Here is a 13448-nt window from a genome sequence, read left to right as displayed (position 1 = left end):
GCGGGTCTCGCAACCGACTAGGATGCAGAACATGCAAGACGAGGCATGTCAAATGCGATCAAGCACATCCGATCTGCGATCGATGCAGAAAGGCCAACCGAGAGTGCAGCTACGACAACCCTTCTGCATCAGGCACGCCAATGACAACAGCGACGCCTCCTGTCTCCGTCTCACGCTCCAGTAGCAGCTCTCGGGAAGTTGCATGCCTCAAACGAACGCTCAACCCCCACAGCTACCACGAGGCAGCTAGCTGCAGTGCCATGCAACATTTCGTCACCGATCTGGGGAAGGAGCTTGCTGGATGCTTCTCAGACAAGCTATGGTGCGACACCCTTCCCCGCGTGGCACAGCATGAGCCTGCAATCTGGCATGGCATGGTCGCGGTCGCCAGTCTGGATCTGGAAATGCGTAAAAGGAGTGAAGCTCCTCCGACGGATGTAGCAATCATGCACTACAGCAGAGCCTTACAGGCCTTACAAGTCCGTCTGGAGGATCATCGGTCACCTCCAAAAGACGTCGTATCGCTCGCATGTGTAGTCTTTGCTATGTTCGAATTCAAACAGGACCACCACCAATCTGCCTTGCGACATATCTCCGGTGGCCTCAAAATACTGACTGAGTGGCTACGCGGAGGGCTCCGAGGTAATTCGTCGTCAGGTACTTACCTCGATCGGGCAAAGCTCCAGGGAGTGTTCCTGTGTCTGGACGCACAAGCCATCCACTTCGGCGTCAAGGACTTCCGGGAATTCTTTTCTGGGCCTGCATTGGACGACCACGTCAAGCTCACGGACTTCAGCAGCTTCGAGGACGCCCATATGTTCTTCAACCAGATCTTCCACCGCGCTTCCCATTGGATCAATTGGCTCGATCCCGTGACTGCTTTGGGAACTCGGCCAAGCGATGAGTGGATGGCGTCAGAAAAAGAAACGCTCAAGACACAACTCGCAGCATGGGATACAGCATTTGACCGCCTCGGAGCCACCGTCACTGCTCCGTACCATCTCTTGTTGGCGACCCGGAAGATCATAGAGATCGTCTTCGCGTGGAGCGATGATCCGTCAGATCCGCTGGGTTGGGATAAGTACCTGCCGGAGTTCAAAGAAGCGCTGTTCCATGCTGAAGCCTTTCTGTCCCTCACAGTCGAGTCACCGAAAGGTGACCCTGGTCGACCTACACTGACGGTCGCAATGGACATCGTCATGCCATTGTTCCTAATAGCGACTCGCTGCAGAGACACAGTTGTCCGCCACAAAGCGTTGAAACTACTGCAGACATGCAACCGCACAGAAGGAATATGGAACGCGGCACAGTGCGCTATTGTCGTGGAGCAGATCATCAAGATGGAAGAGGCAGCTGCACTCGAGCATGATGGTCACGTCCCTGCCGAGGCGAGAATGATCTGCGCCGACGTTGATTGTGTTGCCGACAAGGCGGCCATAGTCGAGATCCGTGTTCGTGACGAGAAGGACGAGCTCCACACCATGGGACTACCGCTCCTACTCGTCTAAACTAGCACAGCACACAGCAGATTTCTACCCACTCTCTTCCTTTGCTCCCAACCTCTTCGCCCCTGCAGCCCACACAATCCCTCTGCGGACCATATTCATGAACCACTCATCTGCCTTCACTGCCGTGCCTTTCATGATTGCTTCGAAAGCGGACAATAAATCCGACGAGATCAGCATAATTAGCCGGAATGACGGAGGCTGCCTCTACACCTCAACTTCATTTATCGCCACGGAATCTGTCGAAATACGATCGAACACCCTGAAAGCCCTCCCGGCGCCTGTTGCTAGATCCAACTTTTCAATCCCTTCTCGCGACGAACGGCCTTTCGCGTTCAGCGATCGCATAACCCGTCGACCAAAATGATGCCGGGTACCCCACACTCCACCACACGGGCAGCCAAGCCTCAGCCGCAACTCCACCTCCTGCTCTACACCCGCTGCACCGGCTACAAGCACACTTGCATCCCAGCCGCCGTGACCGCCTTCCAGAGCCTCGGCCACCACACCGTTGTCACTGAAGACCCTACAGTTTATTTCCGCTCCGCTGATGCCCTGACCGAGAACTTCGACGTGGTGGTCTTGCTACATTGTATCGGCGATGACATCTTCACCCCCACCCAGCTAGCCTCCCTACGAGGCTTCCTCAACGCCGGCGGCGGCGTAGTCGCAGTACATGGCGCCGCGGCTGCCATGACGGGGGATGAGTGGTACGGAAGGATGGTTGGGGCACACTTTGATAGCCATCCTGACCCTGAGCCGGGCATGGTAATCGTCGAGGAGTCGAGCGCCGGGCATGAGATTCTGGCCGGACTGGCAGGTCTCAGTCGGAAGGACGGGTGGGTGGATGAGTGGTATAATTTCCGGAGGCACCCGAGAGACAATGCCAATCTGAAGATCTTGCTGAGGGGGGATCCGAAGAGTTTCAAGGGTGGGAAGATGGGCGAGGACCATCCGTTGAGCTGGTGTCAGGAGTTTGAGGGTGGGAGGGTGTGGTTTACGGCGTTGGGGCATTTTGATGAGGCGTATGAGGATGAGTGGTTCATGGGTATGGTGGAGCGGGGGATTGTGTGGGCTGCGGCGGCAAAGCAGGCAGGCATAGGCGGAGGAAGGTAGTGGCCGGCCGCTCGGGCAGGAGAGCGCGACGGAAGGACAGACACGCGGATCGGCGACGATGGTGGCCATTCAGATTTCCCGTTGCGCTTGTTGGGGAGGGCCTTGGTCCGGTGAGGCGAGGAATTTGCAGGTCGCCGCAGCCATACAGAAGTGGGTCAGGTATGCTATGTGTATTCGTGGATAGTGTACATGCCATACCCAAGGAGGTGTTCCTGCACACGTTGAAGCCACATAGACTTCCTTGCGGTATAACACCCAGACTCCAGGTACCAGCTCGGATCGATCGATACTGTACCCGCTTCATGCGCTACCATCCGTACGCCTACATTCCGCTACCTCACAACTTCATCCCCAACGCCTTATGCACCTTCATACTCTGCCTCACACTCAAGTCCAACATGATCTCCTCCGACCCGCCCGGAATCTTATACGCCAACGTATCCCGATACAGCCTCTCGACCTTGGCACCCTGCCCACCACGACTATAAGCCAAGCCACCAAAGATCTGCGCCGCCTCCTTCGTGCAGAATTCAAACGTCGTGGTCGCTTGAGCCTTCAGACCCGCAATGGCACCTCCCAGCTTCAACATCGCCTCCGTCTCGCCCATCATCTGGCATTGGAAGACCAAGTTCTCTAACCACGCATAACTCGACTCGATTTGTCGCGCCATGTGTGCCAGCTTGAGACGAATAACGGGGTGCTTGATCAGTTCCTGACCAAAAGTCTTGCGCTTGCTGGCGTACTTGACGCTCTCCTCGAAACACACACGTGAGAAGCGGATGCACTGGATGATGATCCCGATGCGCTCGTGGTTAAAGTTTGTCATGATGACCTGGAAGCCCTTATTCTGCTTTCCGAGCAGGTTCTCGACGGGGACTTTGACGTCCTCGAAGGTGATGTATGTCGTGCCGGAAGACCACACGCCCTGGCAGTCCATTCGTCGAGTGGAGACACCCTCGCCGCGTTCGATGAGGAGTAATGAGACGCCGCTCATGCCTGGTCCGCCGGTGCGTACCGCGGTGGTGAAATAGTCGCACCAGATGCCGTTGGTGATCCATTTCTTCTCGCCGTTGACGATGAAGTGCTTGCCATCCTCGGAGAGCTTGGTTCGCAGGTCAGATTGGCGACGTCGGAGCCGGCGTCGGGTTCGGTGATGGCTAGACAGATGCGCTTGTCGCCGGAGAGGATGCCTGGGAGGATGCGTTCCTGAAGAGACTTCTTGCCGTATTTTACGACCGGAGGACAGCCGATGCCGAAGCCGCCGATCAGGTTCCAGACTAGGCCGCCGGAGCCGGTGCGGGAAATCTCGTCGGTCAAGAGCATCTCGTGGAATAGATCCCACTGTTCGGGAGGAACACTCTTGACTCGCTTGTCGGTCAGATGTGTAGGGTAGTGGACGCCTAGCAGACCAGCAAGGTAGCCGCGCTCACCCATCTGTTTGTAGATCTTCTCAGGGACGTTCTTGCCCTCATCCCACTCAGTAACGTAGGGATCGAGTTCGGTGTCAACCCATTCACGGACTTCAGCTCGGAGGGCCTCGTGGGTCTTATTGACGTAGGGAGAGTGGTAGGACTGATACCAGTTGGGGTCGCTGTAGGGGATGAGGCTGCCGAACGTATCTAATGGTTCTGCATTCTCTGCCAGGGCGAGGAGATTAGGCTGGCCGACGGGTGCTACTGAGACAGTGCCGGATTCAGCAACTGGTTCAGCTTTGGGCTTCTCTGCAGGTGGTGTTGCAGGTGGCGTCGGAGGGGGCGCAGTTTGCTTCTTCGAGTCTAACGAGCCGACTTGCAGTTGTGACTTGTATTTCTTGAGGATGCTCTCGTTGTGATATTTCCAGAATTGCTTCGAGGCGTCTTTGCCGGCGACTCGTTGGAGGACTGTAAGGCAAATGTTAGGGGGCTGAGAGCACGGCGAGAGCATGGGACATACTTTTCTTGCCACCTGTTCGACTTGTTAGCTACATACTCGATAGATCTGTGACTGTTGATCTCACCTGGATGCTCGTCCTGGAACTTGGTCAGATCGTAGACATCTTCGTCGACCACAATGTATAAATCACTGGTCTTGTTGTGCGCTGCCACATCGGCATTGCTGAATGTCTTGGACATGATGAAGATCTATCTGCTACGCGTGTAAAAGGAACGACGAGTCACAGGAGACGTCTTTGAGATGTAAAGATGCGTGCGGCGCGAAAGAAGGAATTCGAAATCACCGAGTGCTGAGCCATGTGACTTTCAAAGTGTTTGGGAGCGCAGCAGAACTTCACATGTCAGCTCCGGGCTCAGGCTTCATCAGCTTCGCCTTCACGCTGTCCGCGTGCCTTTCACCTGACTCGAGCCCCATCGCTTCTTTCGGACACAGCCCCAGGAACAGCAGTACCCCGTCCGGAGATGAGGCATCCAAAATGTACACAATTACGGCTCATCCTATTGGCGTTGTAACGACGGAGTGGATTAGAACAGAGGTCACGTTCGCGGCTCAAAGACGTCACCCAGCCCCGGAGGCTCGGTATGCCTCGGCTTAGCATGTGCGTCGAAATTGGTCACCGAACAAGGGCATGCATGCGCACAGACATGGGCACAATGCCAGTGCCCGCTGAACATATCACTGCCGATCGTTCTGCATCTTCATCAACTCATCAACTCATCGCACGAACAACGTCGGTGCCTAGATCCGCTATTCTGGCCTCTTCAAACTTCTGAGGATATGCTCATCCGAGCACTCACTAGCCGCCCTTCTCCCCTCGCTCCTCCCTCCCGCTATCAAATGTGTTTGCCCGCTCTCGCATCCTCCTTCCCTCCATCAGACCTCTCAAGCCTCTCTTCTGCAGCCCGATAACAGAGCTCACATCTCCCGTCCACGGCTGCCTAGTGCCCTCCCTCCTCTTGTCGCCCACTCCGTCCTCGCCATCACCCTGCGTGCTTTCTGTGTCCGTCTGCGACAGGTCTGTCGTGGACGCTGACGCCGACGTCCCTGTCGACGCTGACTCCAAGGAGTCGGACTTCTTGTGCCCATTGACTCTGCCCGTGATGCCGTTCGGCTGCAACTTATCATCAGCGCCAGTCTTCGTTGTCCCATTGCTGTTGGTAATCCGCAGATTCGCAAGACTGCCTGCTGCGCCCCCAACCGTGGTTGCCTCGCTTTCCCGTCGTCCGAGGTTGCCGTATGCAGCCAGTCCGTCATTGAAGCCGGTGGCACGACCACCGCCAGCCGCCATAGCTGCAGCGTTGAAGACCGCGGCTGCGTTGCGGCCATCCAGCACTTCGTGAAGACGTTCCACGGTCGCTTCGAGAAGTCCATCAATTTGATATGGTCGCGCCATTTGCAGAAGTGAACACAAAGTATGCGGTGTACACAGTGGTGCACCCACGGGCGGCAAGGAAGATGTATAGAGGTACTGCAGCAGCAGTTGCAGAGTCTGGAACATGTGTGGTAGGTACAGACTTCGTGGACGATGCGAAGCAGGCACGTTGGTCGTGTTTGGCAACTCGATGGCAGGCACTGGTCTCGCCGTCGCCCGGCTGATCGAGCGTTGTGGATCCAGCAGTGAGTCGTGAGTGCCTAGTGATCCTGCTGGGCCGATACCATTGGCGACGCTTGGTGTTATGGTGATGGATGAGTTTCGGCTTGCGAGTGAGCGCGCGTTCGAGTGCAAGGTCGATCCATCGGATATCATAACACTCGCATTGTCTTGTGTCACAGCGGCTTCTGACATGAGTTGATTGAAGTATGGCCCCCATCTTCGGGCAAGAATGTGTGAATTGCAGGGAAGACGTTCGCCACCAATCGCCACCAGCTCCATGTCGGAAATCTCATTAAGCATCAAAGCGGCGTGACCAAGCTGCTCCGCTGCCGTCGTGTATGGTCTGCCGCCGCCTTGGAACGAACTCGAGTTGCTTTGTACAGATTGAGGAAGTGTAGGTGCCGACACTGACACGTAGCCAGATGTGGGCATCGTCTTGCGCGGGTTATCGTACAAACCGAAAGCTTCCAACTCGACCATGCAGACATGGCTGAAGTTGATTCGTCTATGGTTATAGTCATCCACAAGACTTCGCTCACGATGACCAAGGATGACGAAAGTGTTCCGCCGATTCCAGAGCACTCCACGATTCCAGCTGCCTTGCTCGAAGATGGACACGTTTGTGTCAATACGACCCCAAGTCAAGGTTTTCAGATCCAGAGCCCAAAGTGCATACTCGTGCTTGGATGAAGTGAGGTACGTTCCGCTGACGACAAAGTGGTTGTCCAGTATCCCGCCATTCGGGAAGCGGAGGCCAGGCGGCGAGTTCGGTCCTTGCATCGTCTTCTCGATCATCGTACCATCAGGCTTGCGGATCTGGAGCTCCAATTTCACGTCCAGGAAGTTGTAATTCGAGTACACCAGCATAGATGTTCCTGTTGCTTCACCATTTGGCTGGAACTGAGGTTCATCGAGAGGAATGTTTTGGCCCATCAAGTCTGCTGATAACCCAGTCATTGGTACGACCATGCTCTTGTAAGCACCACATTTCCTATCCCAGGTTGTAGCGCTCGTCCATTTCAGATTCCGCAGATTAAAGACATTGATTTGCTCAATGTAGTTGTTACTGCTATCCTGCCCACCCACAACAATCATCTCTGCACCACCAGTGCCATCCACTTGTACGCCCAGTGTGCCGGAGTTGTCCGACGTCGGAGGATTGTGATGTATAGCGGAGAGCGGAGCAGTGGCCGATGAGAACACGGCTGATGACGGCAAAATGGCTGCACAGTGGGCGTATCGTCCCTGCGGAGGAGGGTCTGCTGTTGCGATCTGTGTCCATGTTCTGGTCGTGACATCGTAGATGTGTATATCGGACATGACAGTCACTTCGGGCTGCGGTTCAGTCTGTGAAGCAGCAGGATTGCGGACTGAAGGAGACATTCCGCCATAGCACACGAGCTTCGTATCTCCAAGTGCGCATACACTGTGAAAGTATCGCGGCGGCGGCACATCCCCAAGAGCATCGATCTTCTTCCAGTGCCGCTTGATCAGATCCAACTCGAACAAGTCCGACGTCAGCTGTGGCCGCGACCGTGAATGTAGGCGGCCACCAAACACGTATAACTTGTCACCGAGAGTCGTAGTGGTCGCGCCTACGAGTGCATGAGGTTTCTGACCTGTCGTCCGATGCACGCTGCACACCAGGCCCGACAGATGAGTAGGCCCGACATTCTGCTGGTTCGTAGCTGTTGAGATTCCTACATTGCCTGACGGCACGGGGTCGCCCTGTTGCGACCTCTGTTCATTGCTGGCTTCTGACGCCAAGCTTACCTGGCTACTATTCATCCTCTGCGTAGGCTTGTCATCGATCTTGGACTTCAAGCGAAGAGGTGGCACAGTCAAGAGCGATGGATCCTGAATTTGTCGAGGCTCTCGACGGAGCACAGGTATGTGTGGTACTGGCGAACGTCCAGGAACACCTGCATCCAATGACTTCGTCTCCCGATTGAATGGATGTGCAAAGTCGGGGATGATTATCGGGACATGACGAGGTGACGTTGCTCGGCGGACAGCTGGATGTGGTGGAAAATGGCATGCACCGAGCGGCGGGAGTGGTGGAAGATCGTCCTTGCTACCGGTAGAGATCTCCGAGACGGTAGAAGTCGACTTATTCCACTTGAAACCAAGAAGTGAGTTGAAGATGTGATTCTCGCGTGGGTTGGGTGTTGGTGGCTCAGGATCGTCCTCTGGGGATGCAGGTTCTAGATGCGAAGTCTTAAAGTGGTTTGCGAGTCTTCGACTTGATGAGAGTGAATGGCTTGAGCTCTTGCTCCGTAGTCTAGCCATGGTCAGCGCTTAGCAGACGCATTACACGACTACGAAGATTGGAATTGCTGCTGCTGATGAGGGCCGCAAGAAGCACAACAGTCACGCATCGTCCGGATTCGGTGCTAAACCCGCCATTTTCTCGTGCGACTTGTCCAGACGCAATGAGTTCGCCAGTTTGCGGCTTGGTGGAGGAAGATCTCGACCCCTCATGTATTTGGGCAAGCATGATGCAAAGCGCCGACAGGCAGGAACGCATAGGCACAGAGGAGGCTCACCTGCGAACAAAGAATGTCTCGGGAAGGACTCTCGAATTCGACTGGATGTCAAGACTGTCGATTTACAGGACCAGGAATGCTTCCAGACTTAGGAATTCGGAAAAGGAGGGTCGTTGTCGGTATCGTCTTTATGTCTCTGTTCGATAGAGACCCTGGTATAAGTTCGAACGTGTTCTTGCTATGTTGTACAATCAACGCACGCGTCAATGATGATATCAGAAAGGGTTGCAGCGTCCTGTGTCACTCTGAAGCCCGTTGATGGGTTTCGTAAATTGAAGATGGGTCCGTCAGGCTCTAGAGCGGCTTGACCGCCCAAGTTTTCGTCTGGCCACGCCAAGAAACGCGAGAGTGGGAGGAATACGACCTTTCAAGCGACGCGCTGGCGACCTGCATATGCCGCTGTTGTAGCTCGGGAAGTGCCATTGGCTGTGACGAGTGGTGCTCGGCGCCATACTGCAATATTTTACGCGTATCTACATCGTGTCATGCGTGTGATATGTTCGAACGATGTATTCAATCACGTCGCGATTTGACGTACCATTGATGAGATGGAGGGGCAGAACTTAATCCCTGCAAGATGCCCAACGTGCTCGACTATCGAGCGATCACTTCAGAACTCGTTATGTCTCCATCAAGAGGAGCAGGTTTACTGTACATATGGACATCGATTGACATATGTTCATTCGCTGGCTGAATGTACCTGTATGGCCGCTCGTCGCTGAAGCAGCACATGCGCCTTTACGAGAATCTCGCGCAGGTAGACTATTTGCTTTCCCTTTTCCCAAAATCAAGTATCGTTGGTATGCCACGCTCAAGCAGCGCTTGTCTTGTCCTTTGGCAGAGGAGTTGTTCGCAGGTATGGCTTGATGATCTTGAAGTCTGGAAACAGCTCCTTTGCCTGCTCGTTCTTGACTGATGGGTGGACAATAACGTCATCGCCCGGCACCCAGTTGATGGGCGTGGTGACCTTGTGCTTGTCGCCGGTCTGGAGAGAGTCGACAATTCTCAGGACCTCAGCAGTGTTGCGGCCAGTCGAAGCAGGGTAGGAGAGAATGGTTCGGATGGTCTTCTTGGGGTCGATGACAAAGACTGAGCGGATGGTGAATGCAATGCCCTTGGAGTCCACGTTGGTAGCATCCTGCTGGTCCAACATGTCGTAGGCAAGGGCAACCTGTCTCTGCTTGTCGCCGATAATTGGGAACTTGAGGTCACTGCCACTGATCTCGTTGATGTCCTTGATCCATCCGCCGTGGCTTTCGATTGTGTTTGCTGACAGGCCAATCAGCTTGACGCCTCTTCTGGCGAACTCAGGTTCGAGCTTTGCGAAAGCACCGAGCTCAGTCGTGCAGACGGGAGTGTAGTCTTCGGGGTGCGAGAAAAGCACAACCCACTTGTCACCAATGAATTCGTGGAAGTTGATGGGACCATTGGTGGTCTCGGCATCGAAGTTGGGAGCAATGCTTCCCAGGCGCAGACTGTGGCGTGTGTTAGATGAGTGGTGATGGTCGCGTGTGGCAAGAGACAACTTACGGCTCAGGACGACCGACGGAACCCATGTTGGCTGTGTAGTGAAGGTGATGTGCGGTGAGTGTACTGGTACTGTGTGAGGCGGGTTGCGACGAACTCAGGGTGGGTGGTAGCCAGGTGACGAAGTATTTGTATGGCGATGGCGAGCACGCCAAATTTTGGGTCGAAGCCCTCCATTCTGATGACTATTTCCTTCTCCCTGGAGACTGAACTCTGGCAGGTGCAGTCAAGAGTCGACGCTCTTGCGTGTGAATGGTCTGAAATGGCGTAATTGCCAGATGTGGGGAATCTCGCACGTGACTTGACTGCAAAATCTGCCCGACAGCCGCTGAGATAACGGCAGTCGGCGATCATGATCCTGTCTCTGACGCCTGCTTTTTCCTGCTTGATTCTGGCTACTTCGATCCTCCCGTCTACCATCAAATCATGCTCTAGAAACAACGGCGGATAGCAATCACGCCACTCAGCTTACGTGCTGCTCCTGGTCTATGCCAGTGTCGGCTTGCCACGAAAGGCCACTACACTCCTCGCCGACCCATCTCGGCCTTCACCTCTCGTGTGAAAGAGGGCAACCTGCTTTAGGCGATTGACTGCTGATGCCATGATTCCAAGGCCAGAGGTATACAGGTATCAATGCAAATGGACTCGACTTCTGCGAAGATGTGAGTATTGCGCGGAAAGCCATGTACGGCGATCATTGGCGCGCTCGGCCTGCTTTATCAGCATCTAGCCATAAATGTAGTTCTGTCATCGACGCTCCCAGGCATGCTTACAGAGCATATTCATGTTATAGACGCCATTGAAAGGTGTCCATCGTCTTGGGTGCGAGTGTCATAGGAGTCACCTCGACCGAGGCAGAGATGATCCTCACCGCCAGAGACTCACGACGATGATGAGAACCAACCCTAAGGCTTGCGGCAACGACTGCCTGACGCTCGGGATCAGCCAGACTGATAGTCTTCGCTGTTTTCATCGTTTTGTTGGTCTCCGGGAAGTGTTGGTCGGTCTACACCTGTAGAGCCGTTCCTATCGTGACTGAGCAGCTCACAGGACCGTTGACAAATGCGTGTAGGGGAAGCAAAGAGAGGTCGAACAGGCTTCTGTGTTCAAATTGTCGCTGCTGTTTACTTCGGGAGCCTGGAGATAGCGACCGCCAAGCTGAGGCCTGGAGCCAAGTCAATAAATACTAATCAAGCAAGGGTTGCTTCTTGCCGCACAAGAGGTTCGCGTCTCGGGCTTGAGCAAATTATAGCCATGGTATTGTCAATAAGTGCTAACAACATCCCCGTGGGACTATGCAGTTCGGTCTATGCTCCCTCCTGGGAATGTTGCGTATGACTATGGACCGGAGAGAACCATGCTGACCGGAAGGACCGCCAAAGCACCTGCCTGCGGATCGTTACGATTGCGAAATATCACAATACGTCGCGGATGGTCCTAGCCGACCAGGCAACTTCACACGCAATGCTTTCTTGCCGCTGAGAATTCTCAGCGGCCTCTCTCGGGGAGGCCTCTGCACCGGAGGCTTCAATTCCTCGACAATAGCCGGCGATCGTCATTCCTCACTTGGGCGTCACTTTATCGTTGTTGATCAGTCCCCACAGCTCAGAAATCCTACCTTCAAGGAGGCCTCTAGGTAAACTTGGTCTGGCTGCGCTCTTTATTGGTTGCCATGTGCCAGCATTGATGTTTGGCCATACTGATAGAACACAACGTGCATAAATTTCACATGTACCCAAATCGGCTAAACGAAACGCCACGCTCGAAGCCGGAATTCTGCCAGAGCTTTCACGAGCGCGGCTCGTGTCCTGCCTCAAGCTATGCTGCCAGCTCGACAGCCAGCTCGGTGGCACCGGTGGCTCATAGCTGGTGCACAAGAAAGATCTTCAAGCGATCATATGCGCCATGGCTCTAAGATTGATCCACTCTGGCCGTCGTGATTGGGTGAGCGATTCATACAACCTATTTCGGCGAAGTGGCTTGGCTTACTAGCACCATGACAGGCAATGTGACGTCGATTCTGGTACCTCACTGCCTCGCCATGGCCAGAAATATCGTTCACGAAATCAGAAGTCGAGCAGAGGTTGCATTGACCATTGGTATAAGTACGGGACACGCTTGCTCGTCATGTCACAGTCTCTCAAGTTACAAAGTCCTCCCTAGTGCGCATAACATCAAAAAATTAACAACCACCATAACACCAGCATGGAATTCTCCAACGATATCCCTCCACCTTCTTACCAGGGCAAAGCTAAGAGCGACTACCGCGTTTTCAACGTCAACTACAAATGGCGGAAATCCCAAGGCCTTATCACCGAACCCGGTGCAGAACATCCCACCTATATCATTGATTGCAGCAACTGGAAGATGAGGTATCGGTTCCGCAGAGGTCCCTCGGTCAGCGGCCTCCCCGTCTCAGACGATACGAAGATCTCAGATCAACAACTCGAGGGCAATGAGACGGATGTCGTTGGTGATGGCTCAACGCAAGCCTTCAGAATTGATTGTCCGCTCCACATCAATGGTCGGGCACTTACGCTCTCAGCTGCGAGCAAGCTGCAGACCAAATACAACTACACGTCATACGCCTACGCCACGGACCCGAACAAGCCGGCCGTCATGCAATGGTTCGGCAAGTCTATGGTGAAGTGGTTTGACTTCGATTTAACCGATGAGGCTGGCAACAAGGTCGCCAGATATTACACCAACTATGCTGGAATAAAGCGGATTGGTACCATCGAAATGTTTGGACCAAAGGCGCACGATCAGCTGGCAGCCGATGAAGTGGTAGTCACTTCCGTCATGATGGCTTTCGTAATGATGTGGAGAGTCTCCAACATGGTGCCGCTGGTGGGAGCAATCACTTCGCGGTCGGGCAAGTCGTATAAGGTCTCCGAGCAAGAGGCTCTGGAGGAGGAACGAAAGAACCTGGCTGCACACGGCGGGGAAGGCAGCACGGACTTTCTCAACCCGTACGCTGAGAACATTGACAATCCGGATCCATACAGAAAGTCGAGTGAAGTTGTACGATGATACAAGCAGGAGATCTATAGACCATTGAACTCCGCGGACATTGCTTCTTGTATGCTAGGAATGAAGGCAGATTACCCAGGACGCGAAGATCATTAAGGCAATTTTCAAGGCAAATATATTTACCCATGACATCATGCGCTCGCTATCAAATCGCTGCAAATACCTCATAAACTTGTGTCACACTATTTGTACTCG

General features: G+C 54.1%; 6 protein-coding genes across 6 annotated transcripts; 3 read left to right on the top strand and 3 right to left on the bottom strand.

The window, feature by feature from the left end:
• Positions 1 to 260: 260 nt before the first annotated feature.
• AB675_3533 (uncharacterized protein) lies at positions 261 to 1508 on the top strand (the record flags this gene model as incomplete). The annotated part of the gene is made up of 1 exon (XM_018143592.1): positions 261 to 1508. One exon carries the CDS (start codon positions 261 to 263, stop codon positions 1506 to 1508), a length of 1248 nt encoding a protein of 415 aa, XP_017999759.1.
• Positions 1509 to 1868: 360 nt separating this feature from the next.
• AB675_3532 (uncharacterized protein) lies at positions 1869 to 2621 on the top strand (the record flags this gene model as incomplete). The annotated part of the gene is made up of 1 exon (XM_018143591.1): positions 1869 to 2621. The coding sequence occupies one exon, from the start codon at positions 1869 to 1871 to the stop codon at positions 2619 to 2621; it is 753 nt and encodes a 250-aa protein (XP_017999554.1).
• Positions 2622 to 2958: 337 nt separating this feature from the next.
• Positions 2959 to 4732, bottom strand: AB675_3531 (Acyl-CoA dehydrogenase; the record flags this gene model as incomplete). The annotated part of the gene is made up of 4 exons (XM_018143590.1): positions 2959 to 3723; positions 3750 to 4501; positions 4554 to 4565; positions 4618 to 4732. The coding sequence occupies 4 exons, from the start codon at positions 4730 to 4732 to the stop codon at positions 2959 to 2961; spliced, it is 1644 nt and encodes a 547-aa protein (XP_017999719.1).
• A 617-nt stretch (positions 4733 to 5349) lies between these two features.
• AB675_3530 (Protein ral2) lies at positions 5350 to 8436 on the bottom strand (the record flags this gene model as incomplete). Its single annotated transcript, XM_018143589.1, has 1 exon — positions 5350 to 8436. One exon carries the CDS (start codon positions 8434 to 8436, stop codon positions 5350 to 5352), a length of 3087 nt encoding a protein of 1028 aa, XP_017999670.1.
• Positions 8437 to 9504: 1068 nt separating this feature from the next.
• On the bottom strand, positions 9505 to 10249 carry AB675_3529 (Mitochondrial peroxiredoxin PRX1; the record flags this gene model as incomplete). The annotated part of the gene is made up of 2 exons (XM_018143587.1): positions 9505 to 10168; positions 10224 to 10249. 2 exons carry the CDS (start codon positions 10247 to 10249, stop codon positions 9505 to 9507), a joined length of 690 nt encoding a protein of 229 aa, XP_017999498.1.
• A 2176-nt stretch (positions 10250 to 12425) lies between these two features.
• AB675_3528 (uncharacterized protein) lies at positions 12426 to 13253 on the top strand (the record flags this gene model as incomplete). The annotated part of the gene is made up of 1 exon (XM_018143586.1): positions 12426 to 13253. The coding sequence occupies one exon, from the start codon at positions 12426 to 12428 to the stop codon at positions 13251 to 13253; it is 828 nt and encodes a 275-aa protein (XP_017999541.1).
• Between the last annotated feature and the right edge of the window lie 195 nt (positions 13254 to 13448).

Source organism: Cyphellophora attinorum (genome assembly GCF_001299255.1).
Source record: "Cyphellophora attinorum strain CBS 131958 chromosome Unknown Contig14, whole genome shotgun sequence".
In the NCBI taxonomy this organism is placed as follows: domain Eukaryota; kingdom Fungi; phylum Ascomycota; class Eurotiomycetes; order Chaetothyriales; family Cyphellophoraceae; genus Cyphellophora; species Cyphellophora attinorum.
The sequence above is the reverse complement of the archived record's forward strand: the minus strand, read 5'-3'. Positions and strand labels throughout refer to the sequence as shown.